Genomic DNA, 24165 nt, shown 5'->3' with positions numbered 1-24165 from the left:
TTGAAGCACCAGAATGATGCGAAGAGTTGCAGCATCAAATGACTTCCACAAAGAGTTGGTGTCAAATGAAGTCCTTTTTTTATGAGAATTGGTATTTGCATAATCCCTTTCAGTATTCCTGCTATTTTTCATATATTCACATACCAGGGGCAAGCATTGGAAGTTGAGAGTCAAAGAAAAGGAGATGCCAGCTCACAATTGCTATTCATATGATAATTGACGATGTAAGAATTGGAGTGAAATTTTGCACAAAGCATCTCATGTTCCAGGAAATTAAAGATCAAATATTATTCCAGTTCTAACTTGAGCACAGACTATGACCGCCAACTTAGAATTGGAATAACAAAAGATACATAGATCATAGGTATACAGCTATTTTTTGTTTGGCACAACAGATAGCTTTTGGTGTTACATAATTATCTTGTACAGCACTTATGCTCATTTTTGGGAGCTGAAGCATATTTTTCTTCTGCAAATTCACCGTTATTCCGTTGCTTAGGGATCTACCAGCTACTTCAGATCATAGTGGTCTGGTACTGCTAGGAATGGCTTAAAGGTCAGCACGAGCCCAATACATTGGACAATGTTCAGAATAAAAAACACCATTTGATCCCCTACACGATAAATGAAATGAAATTATGTTAAGGTTTGATACACAAAAAACCTGTAATACACATGTGCTACACCAAGGATACAACGTTAAGGAAAAGGAGGTGGTGGTGGTGGCTAAAAGAAGAAACCATACCGCGCACAAATTTACATACATACCTGGAAAGAAGGCAGCATGTTGGCGCTTTTGGGCCCACGAGAATCTGCATTCAGAAAGTCCAGGTATAAGATTTGCGTTCAAATGCACAAACCACATGCATCTGAACCTAATACAAACTCTTGTGATATTAGGAAGAAAAGGTAATGGCACGCTTAAAGATGATGTGTACCATTTTGGCATTTTGACTATTCATAATATATGCTTTATCTTGTAGTTATATCTGTCAACTAAGCATTCTTATTAATTGACATGTTTATAATTTTTTATAATATACTGTGTGACTATGAGGCCTAACATCTTGTGGAATTAATATTTTTTACTCATTAATTGTTGTTCGAAGGAATTTTGATATGCTAATGATGACAGATACTCACAAAGCACCTGCTCCAGCAGGACCAATAGCCTTGAAGAACGACATTGCAGTTGCAGCTATACCATTAGCAGCGCCTCTTTGACTCTGTGGCTGTTTTTGGACATAATTGAATTAGCTGAATGTGTAGCATTTCAAAATAACTCAGCTAAATAATTTGATACTTGCCACGGCATAGTTCTGCAGAAGCGAAGTGCCGGTCAGGGCAGTAATCTGATCACGTTTGTCAAATGTATAAAGTTAGAGTGGAAGATGATATACTAACAAAAGAGTAAAATATAACTATTTGATCCTAGTTTTTTTTCATGATAATTCCCTAGATAACTTTGAGGCAATTATTCGAGGACCAATGGATGATATGATGCATTAGGGGCATATATAAAATTAAAAATGAAAGTGATGCTATATATGTGATTGTACAAGGACCAGGTTATTAGTTCAAATGTTTCGTGCATACAGGCACAATATTGAAAAAATAATTTTTTTACGAGACATTATATCATATCCTAGGGGTTTTCATGTTGTATATAATCCATTGTATGGGGGCTGTAAGACAACATGCAAGTCTTTCCTTCTTTGTTTATTTGTATTCAAGATCATTACATAATATTGAATAGAAAGATAGGTATCAATACTTACACCAAGAGCACCTTTCACAATGGCAGCAAAATAAAGAGCTAGTCCAAGTCTATACCCATACAGGTGCGTCATGAAGGGATAAGCAGCAAGAATTGGTATTGTTAGGGCCTACAGTGAAAGGAAGTAAATAGTTAATGGATATGAATTATACATTTTTGTTTTATTGCAGGTAGTTTACTCACAGATGAAGCACGACATGAATTGACACATCCCAGAAATTTGTGGACTGGTCTATAGATGAATAGTTGATACACAATAAGTCCACCACCTACAATTGAATGTGAAATTATTATTCAAGACTTTACCAAATAATAGTAACCAACTTCTGGCAACAGGTATAATGTAGGATAGCCATATAGTAGTACATAATTATGTACATATTAGAGGCAATGTATATATTGTGATGTGTTGATGGCCATGTGGCTTGGGTGGTTGTGTACTATCTAGTGGAGTAGCATAGTTAACAAAGAAATATTTTTCTTAACATTAATTGGAATGTTTTTTCAGCCTTTTGGAACTGGTCCTAGTAACATGCTGTATAGATTGGTGTTGTTATATATACCAGCAACTGCAAGAAGTTGGCCAACTTCTTTAGATGAAAAGCTTAGCCCACCATACTTTCTGTCACTTATGGTCCACAATGAGAGTATCTGATAGTAAATGTAATAAGAATAAAAAAGGTGATTTCATAATATTATGTTGATTCATCGATAGGTTTAAGGAGAAATGTGCCATATTTAAATATTACCTCACTGTATGCCGTGTCATGAAGTGTGAAAACACAATATGCAATGATAGAGGACATCAATGGCCAATTCTTATATAAACTTTTGTCCCCATGTACCTCTTCTGTCTGTGGATTTCTTGAATCGCTGGACATTTCTATCTCGTTGTCTATGTTTTTGTGCTTATGAAGTGTCTCCTAGCAATCAGTAACAAAATGCACGGTTTCTTCATTCAAATATTAATGATTGATTCCACTAAAGTAATTAAACTGAAATAATGCATCAGTCACATTAATCCTATTGGTCATTTAACTATATAAAACCTAAGCTCAACTAGGAAAGGATATTATATTGTCATCTCTCATTATTTCATCTTCCTTTTGTGTTTCCTTATGAGAATGTACAAATCAATTAGGACATGCCACTACCTGACTCGTTTAAGCAAAACTTCTTTTATCTGTTCCTTTCATATTTTAGGATAGGCTCTTTGTATAAGCCTCAAACTTTTTAGGAAATTATTTTGCACATTTAAGTTTGAATTTTGGATCCAAATGCATACTAAGCCTTCTAAGATCCAACTATATCAACAACAGGATTATTAGCTCACATACTCCTACTATTGTTGACTTATGTCTGGGTCTTAATGAAAGACTTGGTTTAGAAACAACCTAAAAGTTAATGGATTATAAAAGACACTGAATGATTTGGATTTTGGAGATAAAAATTGATGTCAACAAATTATGGAGCGACCAAGAAGGGTCAATTTTTCTTTAAACTTTCATATGAATAAGCATGTGCACATACCGGTAACCATATGCAGCTTACTAGAACCACAGCAGCAAAAAGTGAAATACAAAGGCATGGCAAGAGATATGGGAACCTAAAAAAATGACAATGTAGTTAGTTTCATTATTTATATAACTCGAATTTGAGTTACTCAAAAGGTATACCTCCCAAAAATTGATTCGTCAGAGAACATGTTTGGATACTGCTGTGCAGGCTGACACACAAGAGAGAAGAAAAAAATTTAAATATTGTTGCATTCTACAAAACATTGTTGCATTATATAAAAAAAGAATCAAATTCTACGTCTAGAAAAGGGAAATCAAATATACTACCCGTGCCAAGTAGCCTCCAATGGATGGGCCCACAACAAGACCTATGCCCCAAGCAGTGCTTACCTGTGTTCAATTACTAATGTTAAATCAAGCATCCATGGACGGAACTAATTTTTCGTATACACAAAATGTATAATGGAAGTATTTACGATTGATAGCCCTAGAGCGTGGTGTTCAGGACGGCAAATCTCGATTGAGTAAGCCTGCAAACAGTGAGCCACAATGCACAGATACTTCTATAATAAGGTAGCAGTCACCTGCATAAATGGTGCCAGATTATATATGCATCCTCAAATACCTTTATTGGCGCAAGCATGCCATTGAGAGCACCTAGAATCAATCTTGTGGTAATTGCCATCCAGTACTTCATACTTAGTCCAAATAAAGTGTTAAATATAACCCTGGAATAGTATTTATACGAGGCTTAAGATGAAAGTTACCATATATAGGAGTGCATTAGTATAGTTTCTAGAACAAGAACATTTTGCTCACACTGAGAAGACAGAAAATATAATGATTGGTTTTCGCCCAATACGATCAGCCACTACACCCCAGAAGAGCGAGGCCAAAAATCGGCCAACAAAGTATGATGCACCTATGCAACATAAACAGAATTATCAGATGTGCTTCAAATTGTGTGTAAATATATTTGCTGAAAGAAGGGTAACAACATTTAAATTACTACTTAATGGCCAGTAATACTCTTACCAAGGAAACCAGCGTATAATCCAATATCTTGCTCCGTTTTTGCAACATGCAGATCTTCGATCTGTCATCAAGAGAAGCCAAATTTGAACTAATACATATATGGGACTATCTGCCCAGTATGCAGAAGATACCAGAAGTGTAACTAGCATTTCTTTTGTTTGTGCTTGTTCCTATTCTTTCTGTTTGGGAGCTGAACATGTGCACTTGACAACACCTTGTGGTGTTTTAGTCACGTCATGCATGTTTCCTTTGCTGGTTTATGAGGTTTTCCACATATAAATCCATTTATGCATGTGGATTTACACTGCTCGGTTCCATATATATTTTTCAAGTGTGAAGAATAGTTGAGATCCAGTTTACGTGAATTCTATGTATTCTAGTGATGACTGCAAGTGTTCCTAGTGTCAACTCTGCTAGAAATAACTGGTCCTGGAAGAGTGACAGATGAGAGCTGCGTCTTGACTGTTTGTCTACTATTTATTAGGCGCCATCAGGGCTTCATGGTGTTTTCTGGGGCTGGTTGTTTCAGTTTAATTTGTTTGTGTAATTAAGATGAATTATGTTTATTAGTTTATTTGCTCTTTTTCGTGCATATTCCCTAAAAGAAACTGACTCTATGGTCGTGATTGTAACTTAACAGTAATTAATCACTCGATTATTGTGTGAACTGTCACGTGCACCAAGTATATAACTAATAGCTCAACTAAATACTGTGCGGACAGGTATATATATAACATAGATCTCACGATAAAATTACGAATAAATCAAAGATGCTAATAAACAAAAAAAAACATGTTTAAATTAAAGTGAGGTGAACCTACCATGTAGTATAAGAAGGGAAACAAGGATGATATTGGTAAAGCTGAAATAAAACAACATATTGTCAATGTCAGGAAACATACACATATTGCATATTCCTCAGAGAGGGTACGTAGTCCTAATAGGGTGCTGTATATATATATATATATATATATATATATATATATATATATATGTCAGAACAAAGCAAATGTGTACATGCATCGTCAAATTACTTGTAAGAATGCATGATGAATGAAGCAAACAAAAGAGAGGGCGTATCTAATTGCCGTCTATGACCCTGTGCGCATGAGGTTTGGAAAAAAGCCGGTAGGGTTACCATCCACATAGCTATTAGCTATAGGTAAGAACGCTACTCTTGTAGTAGTTGGTCCTATATATACCGGAGGCAACGGTGGTGACGGCGACAAAGAAGAACTCTTTGTAGGGGATGCCCTTGTTGGCCTCCTTCTTCCGCTCTATGGCGCATCCAGGGCAGCCGTCGACGTACAGCGCCGGTGGCGTCGGGGGCGCCTCCTCACCCATTCAGATAGTGCTTTGCACACACTGTTTGCTTGACCACACACTATCTGAACTTGTTGCGAGGGTCAAGGCGTGTAGTGGTAACTGGTACGTTATATAGGAGAGTCTGCTGACTACTGTAGTTGTGTGCTGCCAGGTACGAACTAGCTGAGGCGATCATCACTGTGCTGGTCAGCGGCTACGTTCCTGAGCTGGGTCTGTACGTCTCTGAACCATGCGTGCATCGGCGATGAGCAGCATGCAACGAGCTTGCATTGCCGCCGGCCGGTGGTATTATAATTATATTTTCCCTCCGATGACAAATCACAGCACGATTTCTGATCGTTTTCCTGTGACAGTCTGACAGACGACGACACTGATGAGACCACGCATTTTTCTAAAACAAAAATAGATGACCAGCGGCAAATCAAATATCGATTGGCAGTGCATAGTGGTAGCTAGCCTAGCAGTACATGCCATCTGCTGATCTGCACATGCTTTTATTTACACGTGGTTAGTTTTTGTTGGTTTGGCAGGTGATGATGAGTATCTGAGTAACGATGAGAGGAGGCCGCCGTCACTTATATGATTAAGATGCGTACGTGCCAGCGCTGATGGGTGCTGTCAGCAGAGACGGCGACTACTAGCTGCATGCAGAGTCAACGTAGCACGCAAGATACATACATAGCTAGGTTTATTCCGTGCAGGATTAATGTTCATCCATGTGAGACAACATGAAATGTGCCGCCGTTCGATCTATCTGATCTGATCAGGAGTCGCTGCCAACCTATTAATAACTGTCTCGTCACAGCGTGCGTAGCATCATGAATGGGACACTGTCTGACTTTTCATTGGACGGACGGGGCACTGAAAATGATCTGAACTCAGCTCCCGAGAACAGCAAAACAAGTTTGTTAGCCCGCCCATAGACTGTACACCTCTGCCGGATTCAGTGTACAGTCCGTTGGGTCCCCAGTTTGGTTCCTTCCGTGTCTCCTCCACGTTATACACGTCTATATAGAGCAACATTTAATTTACTTGTTTCTTGAGTGTTGTGTGCATAGGTAGTGCACTGGGCAAGATTTGTCTTCTATTTTTAAAATTTCAGTTAGTTGTCATCTCTGATGTTGAACCGGCCGCTAGCTCTCAGTGATGGGTCAGGGGAGAAAAACACTATCTTGCTATTACTATTTGGAGGCTTTTTTTAAACCTCCATGTTAATCATCGTAAGACGTGCTAGGAGGGGGAAAAAAGATAAATCTGCATCTAAATTGCCTACATTTGTCATTATAAAAGGAATATACAGAATACACCGCTATATGATTCTAAATTACCTACTTCTGCTGCCTGAAAAATCATTGTTGCCATCTCTACTACGTGATGGACAATCTTCACCTTTAAGGAGCAATGATCTACAATGGAACTAACCATACTCTATTGTTTTCCTGTGACAGCACCAAAAACGTGACCTGGTCCACGACTTGTACTGGGCAACAGGGACCTGAGAATCATACGGGTCGTGGACCAGCGACAGCGACATGAAGCTGTTGCTGCCAGCGATCCTGCTATTCATCGTTGGGATCATCAGCCGCTGCGAGAAGCCATCAGGAGAGCTAGCATTAACCGGCTGGTTCCCATGTCGTTCCTCCCTGATGAAAGGAGAAAGAATCCTGGTAGTGGATCCATCCATTTGTGCTTGTGCTTCACCGAGTTGGATGGCAGGTACAAATGTTGGAAAGCAAAGCAATGCCGCAAGACACTGCACCAATCCTGTCACAAGGCTGGTGTCGTCCAAAGCAAAAGTTAAGCTAGCGTGGATGCAATTCCTCAGACCGAAGAGCCATCTGGAGGAGCAAGAGGAGGCAGGCACTGATCCAGCGGACTGGGGGGCTACTTGGCTTTAGAAAGTGCCGGATGTCATCCACGCTGAAGCAAAACAGCCCAGTCCAGGCCGGGCCAATTCAGCCCAGATGAGGGGGGGAATCTAAACGGGCCCTGCGGTTACGTTACTAAACCAGGCGCTATTTTCAGTAATCCTGAAGACAGACAGCCATGTCTCAGAACACAACTACAGAACGAAGTATGTCAGCAGTCATGTCAATGATTCATGATTAGCACTCTAACCCATGCTCATCAGAAAATTGAGATACAGAATCTACTTTGTGAATACAAAACCTGCTAGATTAACAAAAAGAGGACATTCATGCACACTTCTGTGCATTGCAACTAACTACCACATCTGCTCGAGGCCTGCACGATATCATTATTGCACCTGAACGGCCAGATTTGTGAATCCCTGCAATACGAAAGTTGTAACCATTAGCAGAGCGTAAATTTGACCGATTTTCTGGTGTAACATATTAATGACCAAATAAATCTGTACAAGGTAGCGTGCTTATGGCATGCCACAGACAATGAAGTACAACTTTGATTTGCCAAATTAGATCTCATTTACCTTCTAGTGATGCAATTAACATATATTTGATCTCTACAGAAAACATGTAGCAGATTCTTTCAAATGCCATTCCCCACCTTGCAACATATAATGGTCTCATATAGAGCATGCTTCTCTGCGCATTGACCAACTTTTGACATTCTTGATGATATGACCATCTGGGAAAAGAAAACAATATGCAATCTATAAGATAAATAAAGAAATTACATGCTAGCGTAATTGAGAAACTACACATCAAAAACTGATAGCATGTAGAGCATTGCCAGTGGTTACCTCATTTCAGTTCAGGGGCATATGGAGCAGGGCAAGGTGATACTGTGTGATCAGGCAAGTCATTTATAAACTCATTAGCAGCCTGGAGACAGGCATGGAGCATCTTCTTCTCCAACCTTACAAGCCTTGTAGCAACTTCCTTCTTTGGTTCCAAACTGCCATCTGCCAACTGGAGATGACCAAAGCAACGACATACGATTCAGCAAGTATAGAGTCAGTCAAGGAATACTTCAGAAAAATCCACCAAACTCATTACCGTAGTTTCATCCTCATCCAAAGTTGTTGGATAACCAGCCAATCGAGATTCCAGGTAACCAACAAGTTGATCAAGAACAGCTCGCTCAGTACATGGACTAACCTAGAGAATACATACAGTATATGTAAAAAAAATGTTAAATTCTGTACAAACATATCACACAGTAAGACTACTACCCAGAAATTTTCATTTGGCATCAAATCATAAAGGATACCTAGGTTATCAACAGTTTTACCCAAGCTAGTGTCTACAGCAAGTAATGGCACACAGGTACTCAACCATGAGCCGTTTCAGTTGGATCAGAGGCCAGTTTCCAATATGTTACCTAAGAACGCACATTCATATACAACCAAGTACAAACCCTAATGTTAAGTAGCATGAACCTATCATAAACATAAGAAACTACAACAATATATATTAGGATATTTGGCTATGATCCAAAGCATAGAAAACTACCAATGTAATGCCTCAAGAAAATCTTTAATGCCAACAAAATTTTCAAAATTACATGCAAAATGGTGTTTTCTGCCTTTCGTTACAAGTTCGTGCAAGGGTAAATTAGCATTTCGGTGTAGCTAGAGAATCTCAAGATATATGACTTGTTCAGAGCTGGTTTCAACCTAGCAATGATTGGGGACATACAGGTGGCACGTGTTTAGCTTTAGTTCAATCAATATGCTGAAGATCATCCTGTCAGATAGAAGCACCATAACAATTGAATCTAGTGTGAAATTGCTTTAGGTCTATATGCCCAGAAACCACAAAAGTGGACCATAGAGAAGCACAAAACTAGGACAAATAGGTTCCTAATTACAATGGACTAAAAAGGGCAAATATGTTGAATAAGTATCAGGGCAAGTGATCTCGTGTATGTATACATCATATTTTGGAAGCACCCAAGCAAATCAGTGAAGAATTAGGAAACAACATCAAGGATGGGTAGGCAGACTTACTGGACATGTATCTCCTTCAGAAGAGAGTATGGACTGCATTTCATCCGGATCTGAAATGTATCCTAATCTCAGGTAAGGCAGCATTTCTGCAACAGTTTCTTTCTCTTTACCTACATAGACCTGATTCAACGAAGCATATTAATATTCAAAACTTATAGTTTCACTACAAAAGGGGGAAGAAAACTCACATTAAAATTTTGGAAAGCAAGCTTTCCATTCCTCTGAGCAACCATTCTCTTTTCTTGGAATTGAGGATCTTCTGTATTTAAGGATGCCTGTAACCGTGATTCAGTCAGAGTTACACAACTAGACAATAAAGAAGAATGCGCATAATAAAGATTGTTTACCTCAATTGCTATGCGATCAAAGGGATTGTCTTCATCAACAAAACCATAGTTCAGAACCAGCCTGGAGTTTGTTTGTGGTCCACACCTGCATAATCTACATAATTTGAGGTCTTGAACACATGTACCAAAAACAATGCACAAAATCCGCACTAACTGTGAACACTCAGATTGCAAAATATCATGAGGAAGAACATGAATGTTAATGCAATTATGCAACTGAAGAAAAACATAATACCAGACGATTATTGGTTCTCCGGCTTTATATGGCCGATCCACCACCAACCGAACAGAATCACCATCAGCTGTCAACATCGCTTTGCAGTTGCTCTTGTAGGTCAATAGTGGTGGCCCCAAAGGAACTAGCGCGAATCTTCGAGCTAAACTAACTTTCTGTTCATGAATAATAAGTATAAATAAGTCAATGAGAGTATTTCAGTAATTCTGTAACATAGAACTCCCAGCAGACTGAGCACTGCTTGTCTCATAACAAAAATGTTCAATATACAATATAATACTACTTTCTCATGTTATACATTGTTTACGCCCTATGAATTGTTCTCTAAACTTTGTGTGCATCATCTTACTTCTTCCTATCAGGCGCTTGTTACGTGATATTTATACCACACTAACAACAGTTAGGCATCTTTCCAAGTCTTCCTCCTTCCAACTTATAGAGGCTAAAATTTGAAATTATATGGGCACCAAGGTCATTGTATGTTAGACCATAACTTCTGGGTCCAAAGCTAGATGATCTATATTTGCAGTCTATAGAATCTGGGGGGTATGGATATTAAATAAAATATGTGCAAAGAACAAATCTACAGAATTCAGAGAAGCACATTCAGAAAGTAGTGAGTGGTATAAGAAAACATTGTCAGATTTTTAGAACCGACAGTATCAATGTGGTCAGGATGTTCAGAAGTTCAGCACTAAATTTTCCTACACTTTATACTAATTGCAGAACAAATTATAAGCATTTAGTTTAACAAGGAAGAAATAAAAGAAATGTACAGGAAACAGGTTCCAGAACAATACTTCTATAGGTAATATAGCCTAAATCCATCCCACAATACATTACCTGCAGATGAACCACACAAGACTGTACTGCAACAAAAGCTTGCTTGAATATCTCAAACGGAAAAGCCTCAGTAGGTATATCAAAAGGGTATTGCTGCACAACAAGAATCAGTGAGAAAGAGGATCAGTTTACCAGTTAGGCTGTCCTGGAAAGAAATATGTTTGGAAGATCAAGGAATACCTGAAACAGTGAACCTGCCATGAACCACACTGTGTCAAGCTCATTATACTCTCTCCTTATCGCCTCATCTCTAGCAACAACTTCATCCTGAAATTATCACTTATGTTAGGATATTCATTTTTCTTACAGAATATTGATTAATCCTTCCGCATCAAAAAGTGATCATTATACATTGAGATAAAACATAGTCAAATCACTTTCCTTTAATGGGCTTCCAGTCAGGTAATCAAGTTCACTTTCAGTCCATAAAAGTGGTGATTCAACAGCTAGTTGTCCCCTTCCTCGGTGTCGGTCGAGCTCCTTAATGTAGGGGTACCAATATGAATCCTTTCCTTGCTTTTTCTCATACATGAGATACAAAGCTAAGCATGCCAACTCAGACAACTTGTTGTTTGTCAACAACTCAGCTGCATGGTGCAGAAATATCAACAAACTGACAGGCATATCCATAACATATAAATCAATTACTTATATCCTCGTTTCTGTGCGAACAACACTATGATGTAGTGTGTGGGTGAGTAATTGTTACCCTTTTAGGTAAATTGCTCCCTTTTAGGCATGCCCAGGTTAAAAAGTGAAACATCATGAACATAAAGTGCCACAAAGAATTGCCAAGCCAGAATCAGTAGGGATTGCGAACATCACACGCACAAACATATACAAATCAATGCATTAATACAGATGAAGCAGAATTATCACATCAATTTTCTGCAATCCTGGTTAAATAATAAAACATCCTAATGAAAGTGTGAGAAATCCTAATTAACACTTGAATCTGACCTAAAAGTGTGCCTGTGGCTGCAAACTAGGATGTTAAATATGACAAGGGCATAACCAAAAGCTCATAGTAGTGCAAAACATAAAAATGGGAGAGCAGCCTAAATTTTGGGGAAAGCCCTAAAGTCTAAACCAGTCCCTCTTATATTTTGATTCTTCTAAAGATGCCTCAAAATGTTGAGAAATGCAAAAGATCCGTGTTCAGGACATCTACTCAAGAGTCAAGGCAGGAACTAGTGGGGCATACAATCTTAACGAAAAGCGAGACAGGAACAGCGCAGCTATTGATTTCCTGAGATGCTAAATCGATTATTATAGCCGAATGTATGTACATTCAAGAAACGGAATTCCCCAATTCCTAGGCGTCATAGAGCTCAATACAACCAGATTGAGAGTATCAGAGCCAGAGGCCATCTCACCTACTGATTCGTCCCCGAGCACCCGCTCCAGAGTTACAACGAGCGACATGGGCACCTCGAACGCCACATCCCCCGCCTGCGCAACAAACGACGCAGCCAACCAAAACCAGGTCATGATCGCGTCATTACTACTGCCGGAATCCAAAACCCACGCCCTACCGCACTAACCTGGAGGGCGTCGCCGGCGGCGACGTAGCGCAGCGGGCGGTCCTTGCCCTCGCGCAGGCAGGGCACCGGCCGCTCCCGGATATCCACTTTGCCCGGGGGCAGCCCCCGCGCGCGCAGCCAGTCGACGAAACAGTCGGTGGCAGATTCAGCGGAGGGCCCCACCGCGGGGGCCGGCGGCGCCCGTGCCTCCGATGAGGAAGAGGGGAGCAGCGTGTCCGCGTGGCAGGCGGCGAGGCGGAGGCGCGGGCGAGGGCGCGGGCGGGGCCGCGGGAGGCGGCGCGGCGAGGAGGGGGGGAGGAGGCGGGCGTGGTGGGGGCCGGAGACGGCCGCGGCGGCAGCGGCGGGGGAGACGGAGGCCATGGGCTTTAGGGATTCAGGCGGGGAATGGCGAGGCGACGGTTGGGAGGGGCGGCGGCGGTGGAGCTGCAGCGGCGGAGGAGGTTTGTTGGTGGTGTGGATGAGGGGAGGGCGACGATTGGGCCAGGTGGACAGATATTTTGCCGTAGGTTCTACGTCTGTTTCTCTTGAAAAATGTTTGTATCTGGGCTTTGATTTTGATACAATTTGAGTGATTTGCCAAGTTTTCACTTCATACTAGACCTATTTTGCTTGGATGATCGGATGAGGCTAGTGGCTGATCATGCTCTAAAATTTAGGTGAGACGACGATGAACATAACCCAAAGTAATAAATAGTAAAAATGACCATTTGCACATATGTTTTTTTCTACCAAAAACACAAGAGACAAATTACAAATTGTTATGAATTAAACGAAATACAGTGCTACCTTATTACGTGCTCATACAATAGGCTGCTACTATTTACATGGAAGTTCTAAACATATTATTCATTGTCTTTCAATCCTATCTGGCTTGAGTTTGATCTACAAATATATTATATCTCTGTCATGCTATATCATTGAAGACGAAACGACATGGTCGTTAGCCTTTTCAGATATCGAGATGAATCAACGCACATCTTCAATTGCGAACACAAATCTGACAAAGGAACACCAAGAATTCTCAAACTAAGGGCATTTGAACACTAAAACTCCTATCGGATATTTGAACACCAATTATAAGTATTAAATATAGTTCAATTAAAAATTTAATTATATAAATAAAGACTAATTCATGAATCTATTAAGTCTAATTGTTCATAATTTGATTATATTGTGCTACAGCAAATATAGTGGATTAATTAGTTTCAATAGATTCATCTAGTAAATTAGCAATAGCTTATTCAATTAATTTTATAATTAGTTTATATTTAATTCTCAAATTAACGTCAAATATTCAATCGCCGGATCCGAACATCCGAATGGATGCGGCTGTCGCCTGTCGGATCACGGATGGAGAGTGATTAGTTGGTGGAGGACCGTCCTAAATTAAATCCAAATCAGATTCAAATCGGCACCGATTCGAGCTACTATCAGTTACCGAATAGTCTTAATAAATAAAGTAAACAAGGTATACAAAGGCACGGCCGAACACTCGAACACAACACCGGATCGAACAATCTCTCCGCCTGCCGCATCGCCGCCGCCGCCCATGGCCGCCGTCGCTCCCGTCGTCTCCGACCTCGTCGACTTCCTCAACGCGTCGCCCACCGCCTTCCACGCCGTCGGTATGACTCCTGTTTCCCTTTCCTTTTTCTCTTGTTTTTTTCCTCGCGGACTGTCTCAGCTGACTCCGTTTGGTTGTTGTTTCCGTCGGGACCAGACGAGGCGAAGCGGCGGCTGAAGGCGGCGGGGTTCGCGCAGCTCTCGGAGCGGGAGGAGTGGTCGGGGCTCGAGCCCGGCCGCAAGTACTTCTTCACCCGCAACCACTCCACCATCGTTGCCTTCGCCATCGGTGGCAAGTGAGTCAGCTAGATCCGCTCGCCGGCCCCCTTGTTCTTACCAGCCTCTGGTTCTTGCGGGTTCTTAAATTCATATTTTATACAGTCGTTAGAAGGAAATGAAATAATCTGTACGTCTTGCCTTCTTGGATTGTTTGTTGTGTGGATTACTTGGCTCATGTGTTGATGCTCCACAGATACGTTGCTGGCAATGGGTTCCACGTCATCGGTGCGCACACTGACAGCCCTTGCCTCAAGCTCAAGCCCGTCTCCAAGGTATCAAGCCTGAACTCTTGCTTAGTGATTCCAGAGTACCTTACATCCTGTTTTGATATGACAGCACGTGTCTGTTTAACCAGTGGTACATGTATTATTCAGGAATAAAAGTTTTTTTGCTGTGTATTTGGTGGTACCTGATGGTACACATTATGATCAATTAGTGACAGTATCTTACTTCTTGTTTTGCAGGTAACCAAAGGAGGTTATCTTGAGGTTGGGGTGCAAACATATGGTGGTGGATTGTGGTACACATGGTTCGACCGCGATCTTACTATAGCTGGTAGGGTGATTATACGGGAGAAGACGGACGGCGGGGTCTCTTATGCACATAAGCTTGTACGGGTTCAAGAGCCGATCCTGAGGATTCCTACTTTGGCTATTCACCTTGACAGGTTGGTAAAGAATTTTTCTGTTTGCTAAGTATCTCATCCGTGTTACTATTTGTAATCATGCAGATCCTACAGGATGAAGGCTCTTTTCCTTTTGAAGGTGTGGTCTGTTACAGTAACACTAAGTAATTTATATCCACCTGTTTACATTATGCACAGGACTATCTCATCAGAAGGTCTCAAAATTAACAATCAGAGTCATCTTGTTCCAGTGCTGGCTACATCTATCAAGGTGATTTGAATGCACTGACCAGAATCTGATATTTTCTCCTTATTATCTGCACATATGTTACCAACATCAGGTTGTGCTGTTGGGTTAGTTCAGAGGAAGGCACTATATCATCTGATTCAATAGTGAATATTAATGCTTGATTATGCCGTCTGTTGGTTGAAAATACAAACTGTTGTATAACATCTGCAATTAATCCTGAATATTTGACTTACAATAAATCAATTTAGAGTAAATCTTTTGGTGCTGAATGTAAGTACTGACTCATATTATCATTTTCTTTTTTGCAGAATGAAATGCAGAAAATAGTTGGAGAAAATGGCCCAAAGGAGTCATTGGAGAATAAGAACACAAAACACCATCCATTACTATTGCAGGTATCTTCCTTTTTGCTGTTACAGACTTACAGTTCAACTAACTCATATAAGAAATACATATTAAGAGTCTTGGGATCTGAAGATGACATTTTTTGTTGCAGTTGATTGCTAAAGAGGCTAACTGTGAGCCTGATGAAATATGCGACTTTGAACTGCAACTTTGTGATACTCAACCAAGCGCTGTAGCAGGTGCCATGAAAGAGTTCATCTTTTCAGGACGGCTTGACAACCTTTGCATGTCATTTTGTTCATTGAAGGTCTGCCTCAGTATTCTGTTTACCTACAGCTACCATGTTACTGTTTTAGCTACCACATCTCATGATTTTTCGTGGTTTCATTGTTTGATGTTGGTTTCTTGCTAGCCCTAAATATTTCCTCTGATCACAAATATAAGTCCATCTAGGATTATCCTAAGTCAAAAAGTTTTAACTTTGACTGGCAGTATATATATAAAAATATACTATCCTTGTAAATGAAAAGAGTTGTACATTATTAAATATTGTTCATATAAATATAATAATGCCAATCTTATGCTGTAAATCTATATAAAAATTTAGATATTGGTGGCCAAAGTTGAAAGGTTTGACTTAACACAAACCTAGGAGTACTTATTTGTGATAAGAGGAAGTAGTTATTTATAAGAAGTTTCAGATGCATCTTATAGCATTATGCAATTTAAGACAGTTTTGTCTTTTAATCTTTTTTCATAAAGCAGAAATTTGAGGTTTTCCTATCTAAGATGGAAGGAGAAAAACACTACAAATAACAGTTAGTGAAATATATCAAAGTAACTTTTGGAGGAGAATGAAACCTTTGATATTGTTGAGCATGGATATTTTTTTAAGTTGTAATCTATGCTTTAACATTGACTTATGTTGTCACCTTCTTTTCCTTCCTTTTCCCTTTCCAAAGGAAGTTTTCACCTTTCGTATGTAACCGGTTCAAGTAAACAATTCCCTTCTGTTTAAAGAAAAGTAACTGTTGAGTGTTATCAAATGAGTTAGCATGGTTTAAGGCTAGAATACCTTTTATCTATTAAGCATTATACTCTCTTTGGATAATAACTTCTCTATAATATTATAGTTGTTCATTGATACTTGTATGATTCCAAGGATTCTATCATTGCATTTACTTCCAATTCTATAATGCTGAGAGCTTTCTCTTTTTTAATAAATTACTATTTATTTCCATTTTTAAATAAAATCATCATATAATTATTTCTCCGATACTATTCAGGCCCTATCTATTTGCTTTGGTGATGGATGAGGTCACAAGGGACATACAGGGTGATATCCCTTGGTGTATGCTCTTTGCTGATGATGTGGTGCTAGTTGATGAGAGTAGGGTAGGGGTTAATATGAAGTTAGAGCTGTGGAGACACACGTTAGAGTCGAGGGGGTTCAGACTGAGTAGAACCAAGACCGAGTATATGATGTGCGACTTTAGCCCGACTAGGCATGAGGATGGGGACATTAGCCTCGAAGGTCAAGTGGTGGCCAAGAAGGATACTTTCCGGTATCTAGGATCAATGCTTCAGAAAGATGGAGACATTGATGAAGATGTTAGACATAGAATTTCAGCCGGGTGGTTGAAGTGGCGGCAGGCTTCGGGCGTCCTCTGTGACAAGAAGGTGCCACAGAGGCTAAAAGGTAAGTTCTATAGGACGGCGATTCGCCCAGCGATGCTATACAGTGCTGAATGTTGGCCTACAAAAAGGCGACATGTCCAACAACTGAGTGTAGCAGAGATGCGTATGCTGCGTTGGTTCTGCGGGCATACAAGAAGGGATAGAATCCGGAACGAAGAGATTCGAGATAGGGTCGGGGTGGCACCTATCGATGAGAAGTTGATTCAACATCGGTTGAGATGGTTTGGACATGTACAACGGAGGCCTCCCGAGGCGCCGGTGCGTAGTGGAGTTTTAAAGCGGGGCGATAATGTAAAGAGAGATAGAGGTAGACCTAGACTAACTTGGGACGAGACGGTTAAGAGAGACCTTAAGGAGTGGAATATCGCTAAGGAATTAGCTATGGATAGGAGCGCTTGGAGATTAGCAATTAATGTACCTGAACCGTGACCTTTGTTACTTTTTGTTTAACCCCTAACTCTTCCTTTGGCTTGTGCACTTTTTGTGTTTCTTATTCTTGTTTCTGTGGGTTTCATCTCTAGCCTACCCCAACTTGCTTGGGACAAAAGGCTAAGTTGTTGTTGTTGTTGTTGTTGTACTATTCAGGCCCTAATCGACTCAACTTCTGCTGAGCAATCACTTGATCATGAATCTGGCGTGCGAATGGTAGCTCTCTTTGACCATGAGGAAGTTGGGTCTGATTCTGCTCAGGGAGCTGGTTCCCCTGCCATGTTGGACACTTTATCAAGAATCACGGGGTCTTTTAACTCTTCAAATTCCAAGGTACTTACTAATGTGTGCTCACCCATTCACTATTTTCACCCTACCACAGTATTCGCAGTTTTTCACATCAGTTTTTTTCCAAATTGGTGATAGAAAATGACAAACTGTTTTTACTTTTCAGTTGCTAGAAAAAGCTATTCAGAGGAGCTTTCTGGTGTCTGCCGACATGGCACATGCTTTACACCCCAATTATATGGTAAGAATTATCTAACATTTTACATATATGCATCAAGATAGAAAAACAACTCTTAATCATTTGTATTTAATTTTCCAGGACAAGCATGAGGAGAACCACCAACCAAAATTGCACGGAGGACTTGTGATCAAGCATAATGCCAATCAACGTTATGCTACAAATGCTGTGACAGCATTTATTTTCCGAGATATTGCTGAGAGGCACCAACTACCCGTCCAGGTTAGTTGATACAAAAAGGACCCCCTACATAATAATTGTGAATTAGTAATGATTATTTCCCAATTTATGCTTTATATATCTGGCATGTTTCCTTATAGTTCTAATTTCTATTAATTTACATTTATAATAAGCAAGCCAGTTTTTATCTGTTACATTTTTATCTGTTACAAGGCCGATTAACATGTATTTGATAAGCCTCATATGCTAGTTTTGTGGTCACAGATTTGAATGTGCTCCAATGCATCAAATATCATCTAGGGTTCTAATGCCTGTTCCTAGTGTATTATTACTTTTTTGTTGTTGTTAAGATTCTTCTTCTTTTTTAAGGGTGACCTTATACAACCTTATCTTATGCAGATCCAATGTACTAGGTTTTAGAACATTTGTTCTTATGTTTGTTTATCTGAGTTTGTATGCTTCTCGCCCACGACAACTAGTATCCTGTAGGAACATTCACTACTGAATAATTTTGTGGTTTATAATGTATCTAAATTTTGTTTCGCAACATTGTCTTGTAATTGTGGAACCAAACAGCGCTCCAAGTTTCAGTGTTTTTCTTTTTTGCTATTTTTACTTTTTTTAGCTAATATTAGTAGTAGCTGCATTCCTGAACTTTATAGACGTGGAAAAACAAATTTTATGTAATGCAAGGTAGAATCATATTCATTGACTATTTTTGCAGGATTTTGTTGTTCGAAATGACATGGGTTGTGGTTCAACAATTGGCCCAATACTTGCCAGTGGTGTTGGTATTCGTACTGTTGATATTGGTGCACCACAATTATCAATGCACAGCATCAGAGAAATGTGTGCCACTGACGATATTAACCACGCGTATGAGCATTTCAAGGCATATTTTGAAGAATTCACTGAGTTGAATAGCAAGGTCAAGGTGGATTATTAAGGTAGTGGAACACAATAGGGTAGCTTTGTTGCAAGGTATTTTACTACAAAATCAATGAATAAGTAAAAACACAAATTCAGGAGGATGTATTATTGTGTTCTAAATTTTAGTTTAGCATTGGCAAGATATTTCTTAAGAAGCATATGGCTTGGGGTTGCATGCTTAAAATACATGGTTACAAAACTCTCTTATTTATTGGCGCAATGCAAGGTTCCAATCTCTACCATAGAAATGACTTAATTCAGAAACATTAGTCAAAAATTCTAACATAGTTTCTGATCTTATAAAGAATGTTTAAAACTTTAAAATTATGATGTAGATTTTGTGCCACAGTAGAGAACTTGTTGAATGATGCGATGCTTTTGTGGTCTCCATTGTAGTTAATAAACTCGTTTGATCAGACTATCAGAGGATCTCTCATTCTCTCTAAAAAGACAAAAATGGAAGGCGAACTTCTACATCCCATGCCATTTCATCTGTAAGTTGCAGTGCTTTTCATGTTTGCACTGTGCAAAAAAAATCATGTATTGCACGCTTGAAAAATGAAACTAGACCTTGCACATTCGATGAAATATTTGTAGAATTGGTATGGATACAGTATTTTCATGTACCAAACGTACTATTTTTTTTTACACGTTCTAAACGGTCTTGTCATGCGGGAAGCCATGGCAACAGGACTTCCATGCAACCAGTAGCAGCCTTGTTTAGGATAGTCAGCTCATTTCTAGTTTTAACCTTGATCTGAGAGGGATGGCTACTGGCTACATGCCAACCTTCTACACACCTCTAGAAATTGGGTTTATGCGCTGCAGTCTCTTAAGCCCTCTCATGTTCTTACGTTCCTCGCAGTTCTCAAATCCAGGTTGTGTTCCATTCTCTTGTTCCTTTCGGCTTTCTAATCCACATCATTGTGCAAACTTTTATTTTGAAAAAAACAGCAGTTACATGTTGTATAGGTATTCACAAAATCACAAGTATGGATGCAAGCACACTACTGCACTAGCGTGGAAAGCTAAGAATACAAGCTACCCCATAATGCAAATACGACTAAACATCACTTCAACTTCACATATCATCTAGGGTGCTCGTACAACTTGAAAAGTTTATTCAACTTGGCGCACATCAGCATCTACACACAATGGAGCAAGAACCAAGCGGTGCTAGGGATCTTCTCGATTATCATCATTGGTAACATATGCATCGATGTACGTACTGGAAGAAGGTAGCAACGGAAATTTTGCCAAGTATGAATTGCTGTAATCATCTCAGTATTAGTTCCAAAAAAACAGCTTCCCTCATTTGAAACAGAAATTATTCAGACAATTCCCGAGCTTGTCAAAGCTGTGATAAAATGGTGCAGATGCACAAATGAATAATTGAAAATGAAAACCACAGGATGTCCACATCAGTAACTTTGAAGGAACCCCAACAAGGGACTTTGGTACATGCAATCATGCTTAAGCTCAAGAACGGATACTTCATCATGAGAGAGCTTTCTGCACCTCAACAGTCACTTCCTTTGGTGGTTTCTCCGCAGGCAGGTTCGCCACTAAGCCCTTCTTGGAGTAGTAGTCAATCACCTGGATGAGGCCAATTGTTCCCATATTAGGAGTAAGATTGTTAGTTAAACAACTTGCTAAATTTTTCAGAACAAGTGGAAAACCAGAACTATGAATAAAAAGTGGAAAACACAGAATTTGCTTAATTGTTCCCCTATAACAAAGATGACTATAAATACGTGAGCCAAGCATCAAAACTATACAGGACAAAAAAGGGCCGGTTTAACCAAATCATTAAAGAACTTTATGCAGTACTGTAATTAATGATACAAATACATCAAAGGAGAAAAATGTCAGGTAAGAGATAGGAGATCGGCAAATTATACACCTAGACAATAAAAAACAATGTTTAAAAACAAACAAGTAACATAACTTAAGAAATACATATTAGCAGTAGGAAATAGAAATATCTCCAGAAAAATTTACAGGGGCATTGTTCATTTAAGGAATAACATACAGGCTCAGTTTGTCTGTGGAAGGCTTCAAGCCTCGACTTCAAGACCTCAGCTGTATCATCTCTCCTCTGAATCAATGGTTCTCCAGTGACCTGAGTGAAAATAGTTAACAATCAGAGTACAGTCACAAGTGCATAAATATTTTGTGGGCAAACCATACAAGAGAAAGCAGATGTGCTTGCAATAATGCAGCTTCTATTTTTATCTATACATATCAATATATGCTGAAGTTGTCTATGGTGACATATCCACCTATGCACAGCTTTCCTCGTGGGAGAAGAGTGATGAAAACATCAAACCTTGAGAAACAGGGTACAGGGCACGCAAAAGAGATGCTACGCATACAGAAATGCTACCACATGAATTTAAAACAATATGAGGGCACATTGCACTATTTAAATGAACCAATACACCATCCAATAAAAAATACTAGCATTCACAAGCAGAATTGACCCATAGCAATATTTACAAAGCTATAATTACTCTAACTTATTAATAGACTGGAATCATCTGCCACACTAAGTTATGCCACATGAGCACAGCTGATTGGAAAGCATGCTGAAGAACATATGCAGCAAAATGTTGAACTTGTCTACACTAAAACAACGACAAAGTAGAAACAATGGCAAGACTGTACAAATGAGATCATGAAAACATAACATAAGCAGCCAAACTAAGTGCTGTGTATCCGACTTACATCATCAATTCCCGGAGCCTTTGGAGGTGCAAATTTTGTATGGTAAGTCCTACCACTCGCTGGGTGGATCCAGCGACCAGTAATCCTTTCTTCCAATATAGCATCATCAATTGCGAAGTTCAGGACCTTGTCAACATTAGCACCTTGCTTTGCCAACATCTCATCAAGCTGCACAGAATGTTTAAAATCATTGAGGTGAAAACTATACTGCATCAAATATAGATAACCTTTATAAGTTACTCCCTCATTTTTAATATATGATGTTTAGGACAAGCTAATTAGTTCATAGGGAGTATAATAACAAGATATAAGAATGTTTCTTCATGCTGAGGAATTGAGTTGAATATCTGACCTTCTGTGCTTGAGTGACAGTTCTAGGGAAGCCATCAAGGATGAAACCTTTCTGGCATGAGGGTTTCTTCATGGCTTCATCAATGATCCCCACAACCAAGTCATCTGAAACAAGCTCTCCCTAAAGGGGGAAGTGAGCATACAGTGGAGTCAGAAAGCACCTTTTCTGCTGGCTAGTAATTTACTAGTTGTTTTGGTGTGCTAACATTACCTTGTCCATAGCTTCTTTAGCTTTGATCCCTAGAGGAGTCTTGGCAGCCACAGCAGCCCTCAGCATATCACCAGTGGCTAAATGGCACAGGCAATATTCATCCTTAATAAGGGGAGACTGAGTTCCCTTTCCAGAGCCGGGTGGGCCTACAAGAGGTGTAGAAGAGGTGTCAAATTCACCAATTGAGGAGCATTCTAGAATAGAAATAAATACTTGAACTAGTCATTCAAGAACTGAATGAGAAAGCAAAGATGCATGAAACTATGTTGTGTTTATTGTTCTCCACAAAAGGCATTGTGGCCCTCAATCTCTCCCCAACCTTATACAATCCTGACTACCAGTGCCAGAACAACATATCAAATCAAACAACATATAATGGCTACAGAGACAAAAACAAAGGGTGTCACAACACCATTAGCAAGGAAAACAGGCACCAGGTAAAGCTAGACATGGAAGAACAACACTATTTACATTGTATTTACTCATCTATACTGTCGCAGGTTTCTACCATTTCCGTAATACAAATCAATTTTCGCAATGTAAATAATAGATGCGTGCCATTACCAACAAAATACTAAAACATAATTGCATAAGAGACTTCACCTCAGTACCTCAAAGTGTCATAAAAGCTTGGACGACAATGCAAATTCACTGGGCCAGTGAAAGGTAAAATAATTAAATAAAAGGACAGCATAACTGAATATAGCATTTTTTTTTTCGAGATCTACATCTTAACTCGTCTTCACAAAGTTGCATCCTTCTCATGTTTCCTTTCTATTTTTGCTAATCCTTATAATTCTACATCTATGACCAAACCACCAATACCGAACAGCACAAGGCCTCGAACCAACATTACCATCCTCAGGCACCTGAATTTCCAGACCTAATCAATCAGCACACAATTTCCCTTCCGTCTGTTGAGAAATCCCGAACCAATCCACTAATCGCAAAAGGAAGCAATATTTCTTCGCCGCACATGCAGAAAAAGAAGGAAAGAACCAAGGTTCCACATGAAAGGAGAAAACTTTCCGCGGATCCCGAATAAGTACGGCGCCAAGCGGCGGCCTTTCTCCCGCGGTGTCACCAGAACGGCGAATCCACCGAGCGCCGGCGAGGAGGAAGGTTGGGAATAGGGAATAGGGAAAGAGCTGTCCACGCCGTACCGATGAGGATGAGGCGCTTGTCCGGCTTGGAGCTGCACTTCATGCGGCGGAGCAGCTCGTGCATCAGATCCAGCGACGGCACGTCCTCCAGGTTCGCCGCCATCGCCGCCGCCGCCGCCGCAAAACGAGAAGAGCTCAACTCGCGTGCGTTGGGGGCGTCGCAGGAGTGCAGGTGCAGCAGCTGGATTTCTCGTCTGGGTCAGGTCCGGGGTTTTGTTGGGCTTTTCCTTCGTTTTCCTTTCTGGTGAGGTGGGACCAGCCGAATTTTCCTCTATTCGCTTTCTGTTTCTCTTTTTGTTCGCTTTTATTTATGAGTAAATTCCGAAATACAAC

At 40.0% G+C, this 24165-nt stretch overlaps 4 protein-coding genes across 5 annotated transcripts; 1 reads left to right on the top strand and 3 right to left on the bottom strand.

Moving 5' to 3' along the window:
* Positions 1–261: 261 nt before the first annotated feature.
* Positions 262–5799, bottom strand: LOC112886160 (protein ZINC INDUCED FACILITATOR-LIKE 1-like). 2 transcript variants are annotated; one of them, XM_025951961.1, is made up of 17 exons: positions 5532–5799; positions 5151–5191; positions 4330–4390; positions 4114–4216; positions 3920–4022; positions 3771–3824; positions 3622–3684; positions 3454–3503; positions 3308–3383; positions 2527–2700; positions 2341–2428; positions 1961–2046; positions 1779–1886; positions 1308–1352; positions 1144–1232; positions 769–812; positions 262–614 (listed from the first exon to the last, which is right to left on the bottom strand). In XM_025951961.1, the coding sequence occupies exons 1-17, from the start codon at positions 5671–5673 to the stop codon at positions 511–513; spliced, it is 1431 nt and encodes a 476-aa protein (XP_025807746.1). In that variant the 5' UTR covers positions 5674–5799; the 3' UTR covers positions 262–510. The 2 variants fall into 2 exon arrangements, with proteins under 2 accessions (XP_025807746.1, XP_025807747.1); XM_025951962.1 differs by having other exon boundaries at positions 1151–1232.
* A 1903-nt stretch (positions 5800–7702) lies between these two features.
* On the bottom strand, positions 7703–13027 carry LOC112887352 (ribulose-1,5 bisphosphate carboxylase/oxygenase large subunit N-methyltransferase, chloroplastic). Its single transcript, XM_025953497.1, has 13 exons — positions 12556–13027; positions 12388–12463; positions 11393–11598; positions 11192–11278; positions 11012–11104; positions 10169–10323; positions 9934–10018; positions 9775–9861; positions 9587–9706; positions 8634–8735; positions 8378–8546; positions 8182–8262; positions 7703–7945 (listed from the first exon to the last, which is right to left on the bottom strand). Exons 1-11 carry the CDS (start codon positions 12913–12915, stop codon positions 8379–8381), a joined length of 1539 nt encoding a protein of 512 aa, XP_025809282.1. The 5' UTR covers positions 12916–13027; the 3' UTR covers positions 7703–7945; positions 8182–8262; position 8378.
* A 992-nt stretch (positions 13028–14019) lies between these two features.
* LOC112885847 (probable aspartyl aminopeptidase) lies at positions 14020–19617 on the top strand. Its single transcript, XM_025951523.1, has 11 exons — positions 14020–14180; positions 14276–14414; positions 14591–14669; positions 14862–15064; positions 15221–15293; positions 15581–15667; positions 15769–15924; positions 17901–18077; positions 18199–18273; positions 18352–18492; positions 19175–19617. Exons 1-11 carry the CDS (start codon positions 14105–14107, stop codon positions 19394–19396), a joined length of 1428 nt encoding a protein of 475 aa, XP_025807308.1. The 5' UTR covers positions 14020–14104; the 3' UTR covers positions 19397–19617.
* Positions 19618–20619: 1002 nt separating this feature from the next.
* On the bottom strand, positions 20620–24032 carry LOC112885848 (adenylate kinase 4-like). Its single transcript, XM_025951524.1, has 6 exons — positions 23833–24032; positions 22670–22815; positions 22460–22579; positions 22108–22275; positions 21413–21502; positions 20620–20976 (listed from the first exon to the last, which is right to left on the bottom strand). Exons 1-6 carry the CDS (start codon positions 23933–23935, stop codon positions 20878–20880), a joined length of 726 nt encoding a protein of 241 aa, XP_025807309.1. The 5' UTR covers positions 23936–24032; the 3' UTR covers positions 20620–20877.
* Between the last annotated feature and the right edge of the window lie 133 nt (positions 24033–24165).

Source organism: Panicum hallii, chromosome 3 (genome assembly GCF_002211085.1).
Source record: "Panicum hallii strain FIL2 chromosome 3, PHallii_v3.1, whole genome shotgun sequence".
Taxonomy (NCBI): Eukaryota; Viridiplantae; Streptophyta; class Magnoliopsida; order Poales; family Poaceae; genus Panicum; species Panicum hallii.
This window is presented reverse-complemented; position numbering and strand designations above follow the sequence as displayed.

Coding starts and splice junctions, on each gene's coding strand:
- LOC112885848 (XM_025951524.1), bottom strand. CDS start 23,935: ATGGCGGCGAACCTGGAGGACGTGCCGTCGCTGGATCTGATGCACGAG. Junction 22,580..22,669: donor CTAAAGAAGCTATGGACAAG/GTAATGTTAGCA, acceptor TTCCCCCTTTAG/GGAGAGCTTGTTTCAGATGA. Junction 21,503..22,107: donor AGGCTCCGGGAATTGATGAT/GTAAGTCGGATA, acceptor ATTTTCACTCAG/GTCACTGGAGAACCATTGAT.
- LOC112885847 (XM_025951523.1), top strand. CDS start 14,105: ATGGCCGCCGTCGCTCCCGTCGTCTCCGACCTCGTCGACTTCCTCAAC. Junction 15,065..15,220: donor TTGGCTATTCACCTTGACAG/GTTGGTAAAGAA, acceptor CATTATGCACAG/GACTATCTCATCAGAAGGTC. Junction 18,078..18,198: donor TTAACTCTTCAAATTCCAAG/GTACTTACTAAT, acceptor TTTACTTTTCAG/TTGCTAGAAAAAGCTATTCA.
- LOC112887352 (XM_025953497.1), bottom strand. CDS start 12,915: ATGGCCTCCGTCTCCCCCGCCGCTGCCGCCGCGGCCGTCTCCGGCCCC. Junction 11,279..11,392: donor TGACTGGAAGCCCATTAAAG/GAAAGTGATTTG, acceptor TGATAATTTCAG/GATGAAGTTGTTGCTAGAGA. Junction 10,019..10,168: donor GGAGAACCAATAATCGTCTG/GTATTATGTTTT, acceptor TAGATTATGCAG/GTGTGGACCACAAACAAACT.
- LOC112886160 (XM_025951961.1), bottom strand. CDS start 5,673: ATGGGTGAGGAGGCGCCCCCGACGCCACCGGCGCTGTACGTCGACGGC. Junction 5,192..5,531: donor CGTCACCACCGTTGCCTCCG/GTATATATAGGA, acceptor GTTTTATTTCAG/CTTTACCAATATCATCCTTG. Junction 4,023..4,113: donor ATATTTTCTGTCTTCTCAGT/GTGAGCAAAATG, acceptor ATACTATTCCAG/GGTTATATTTAACACTTTAT.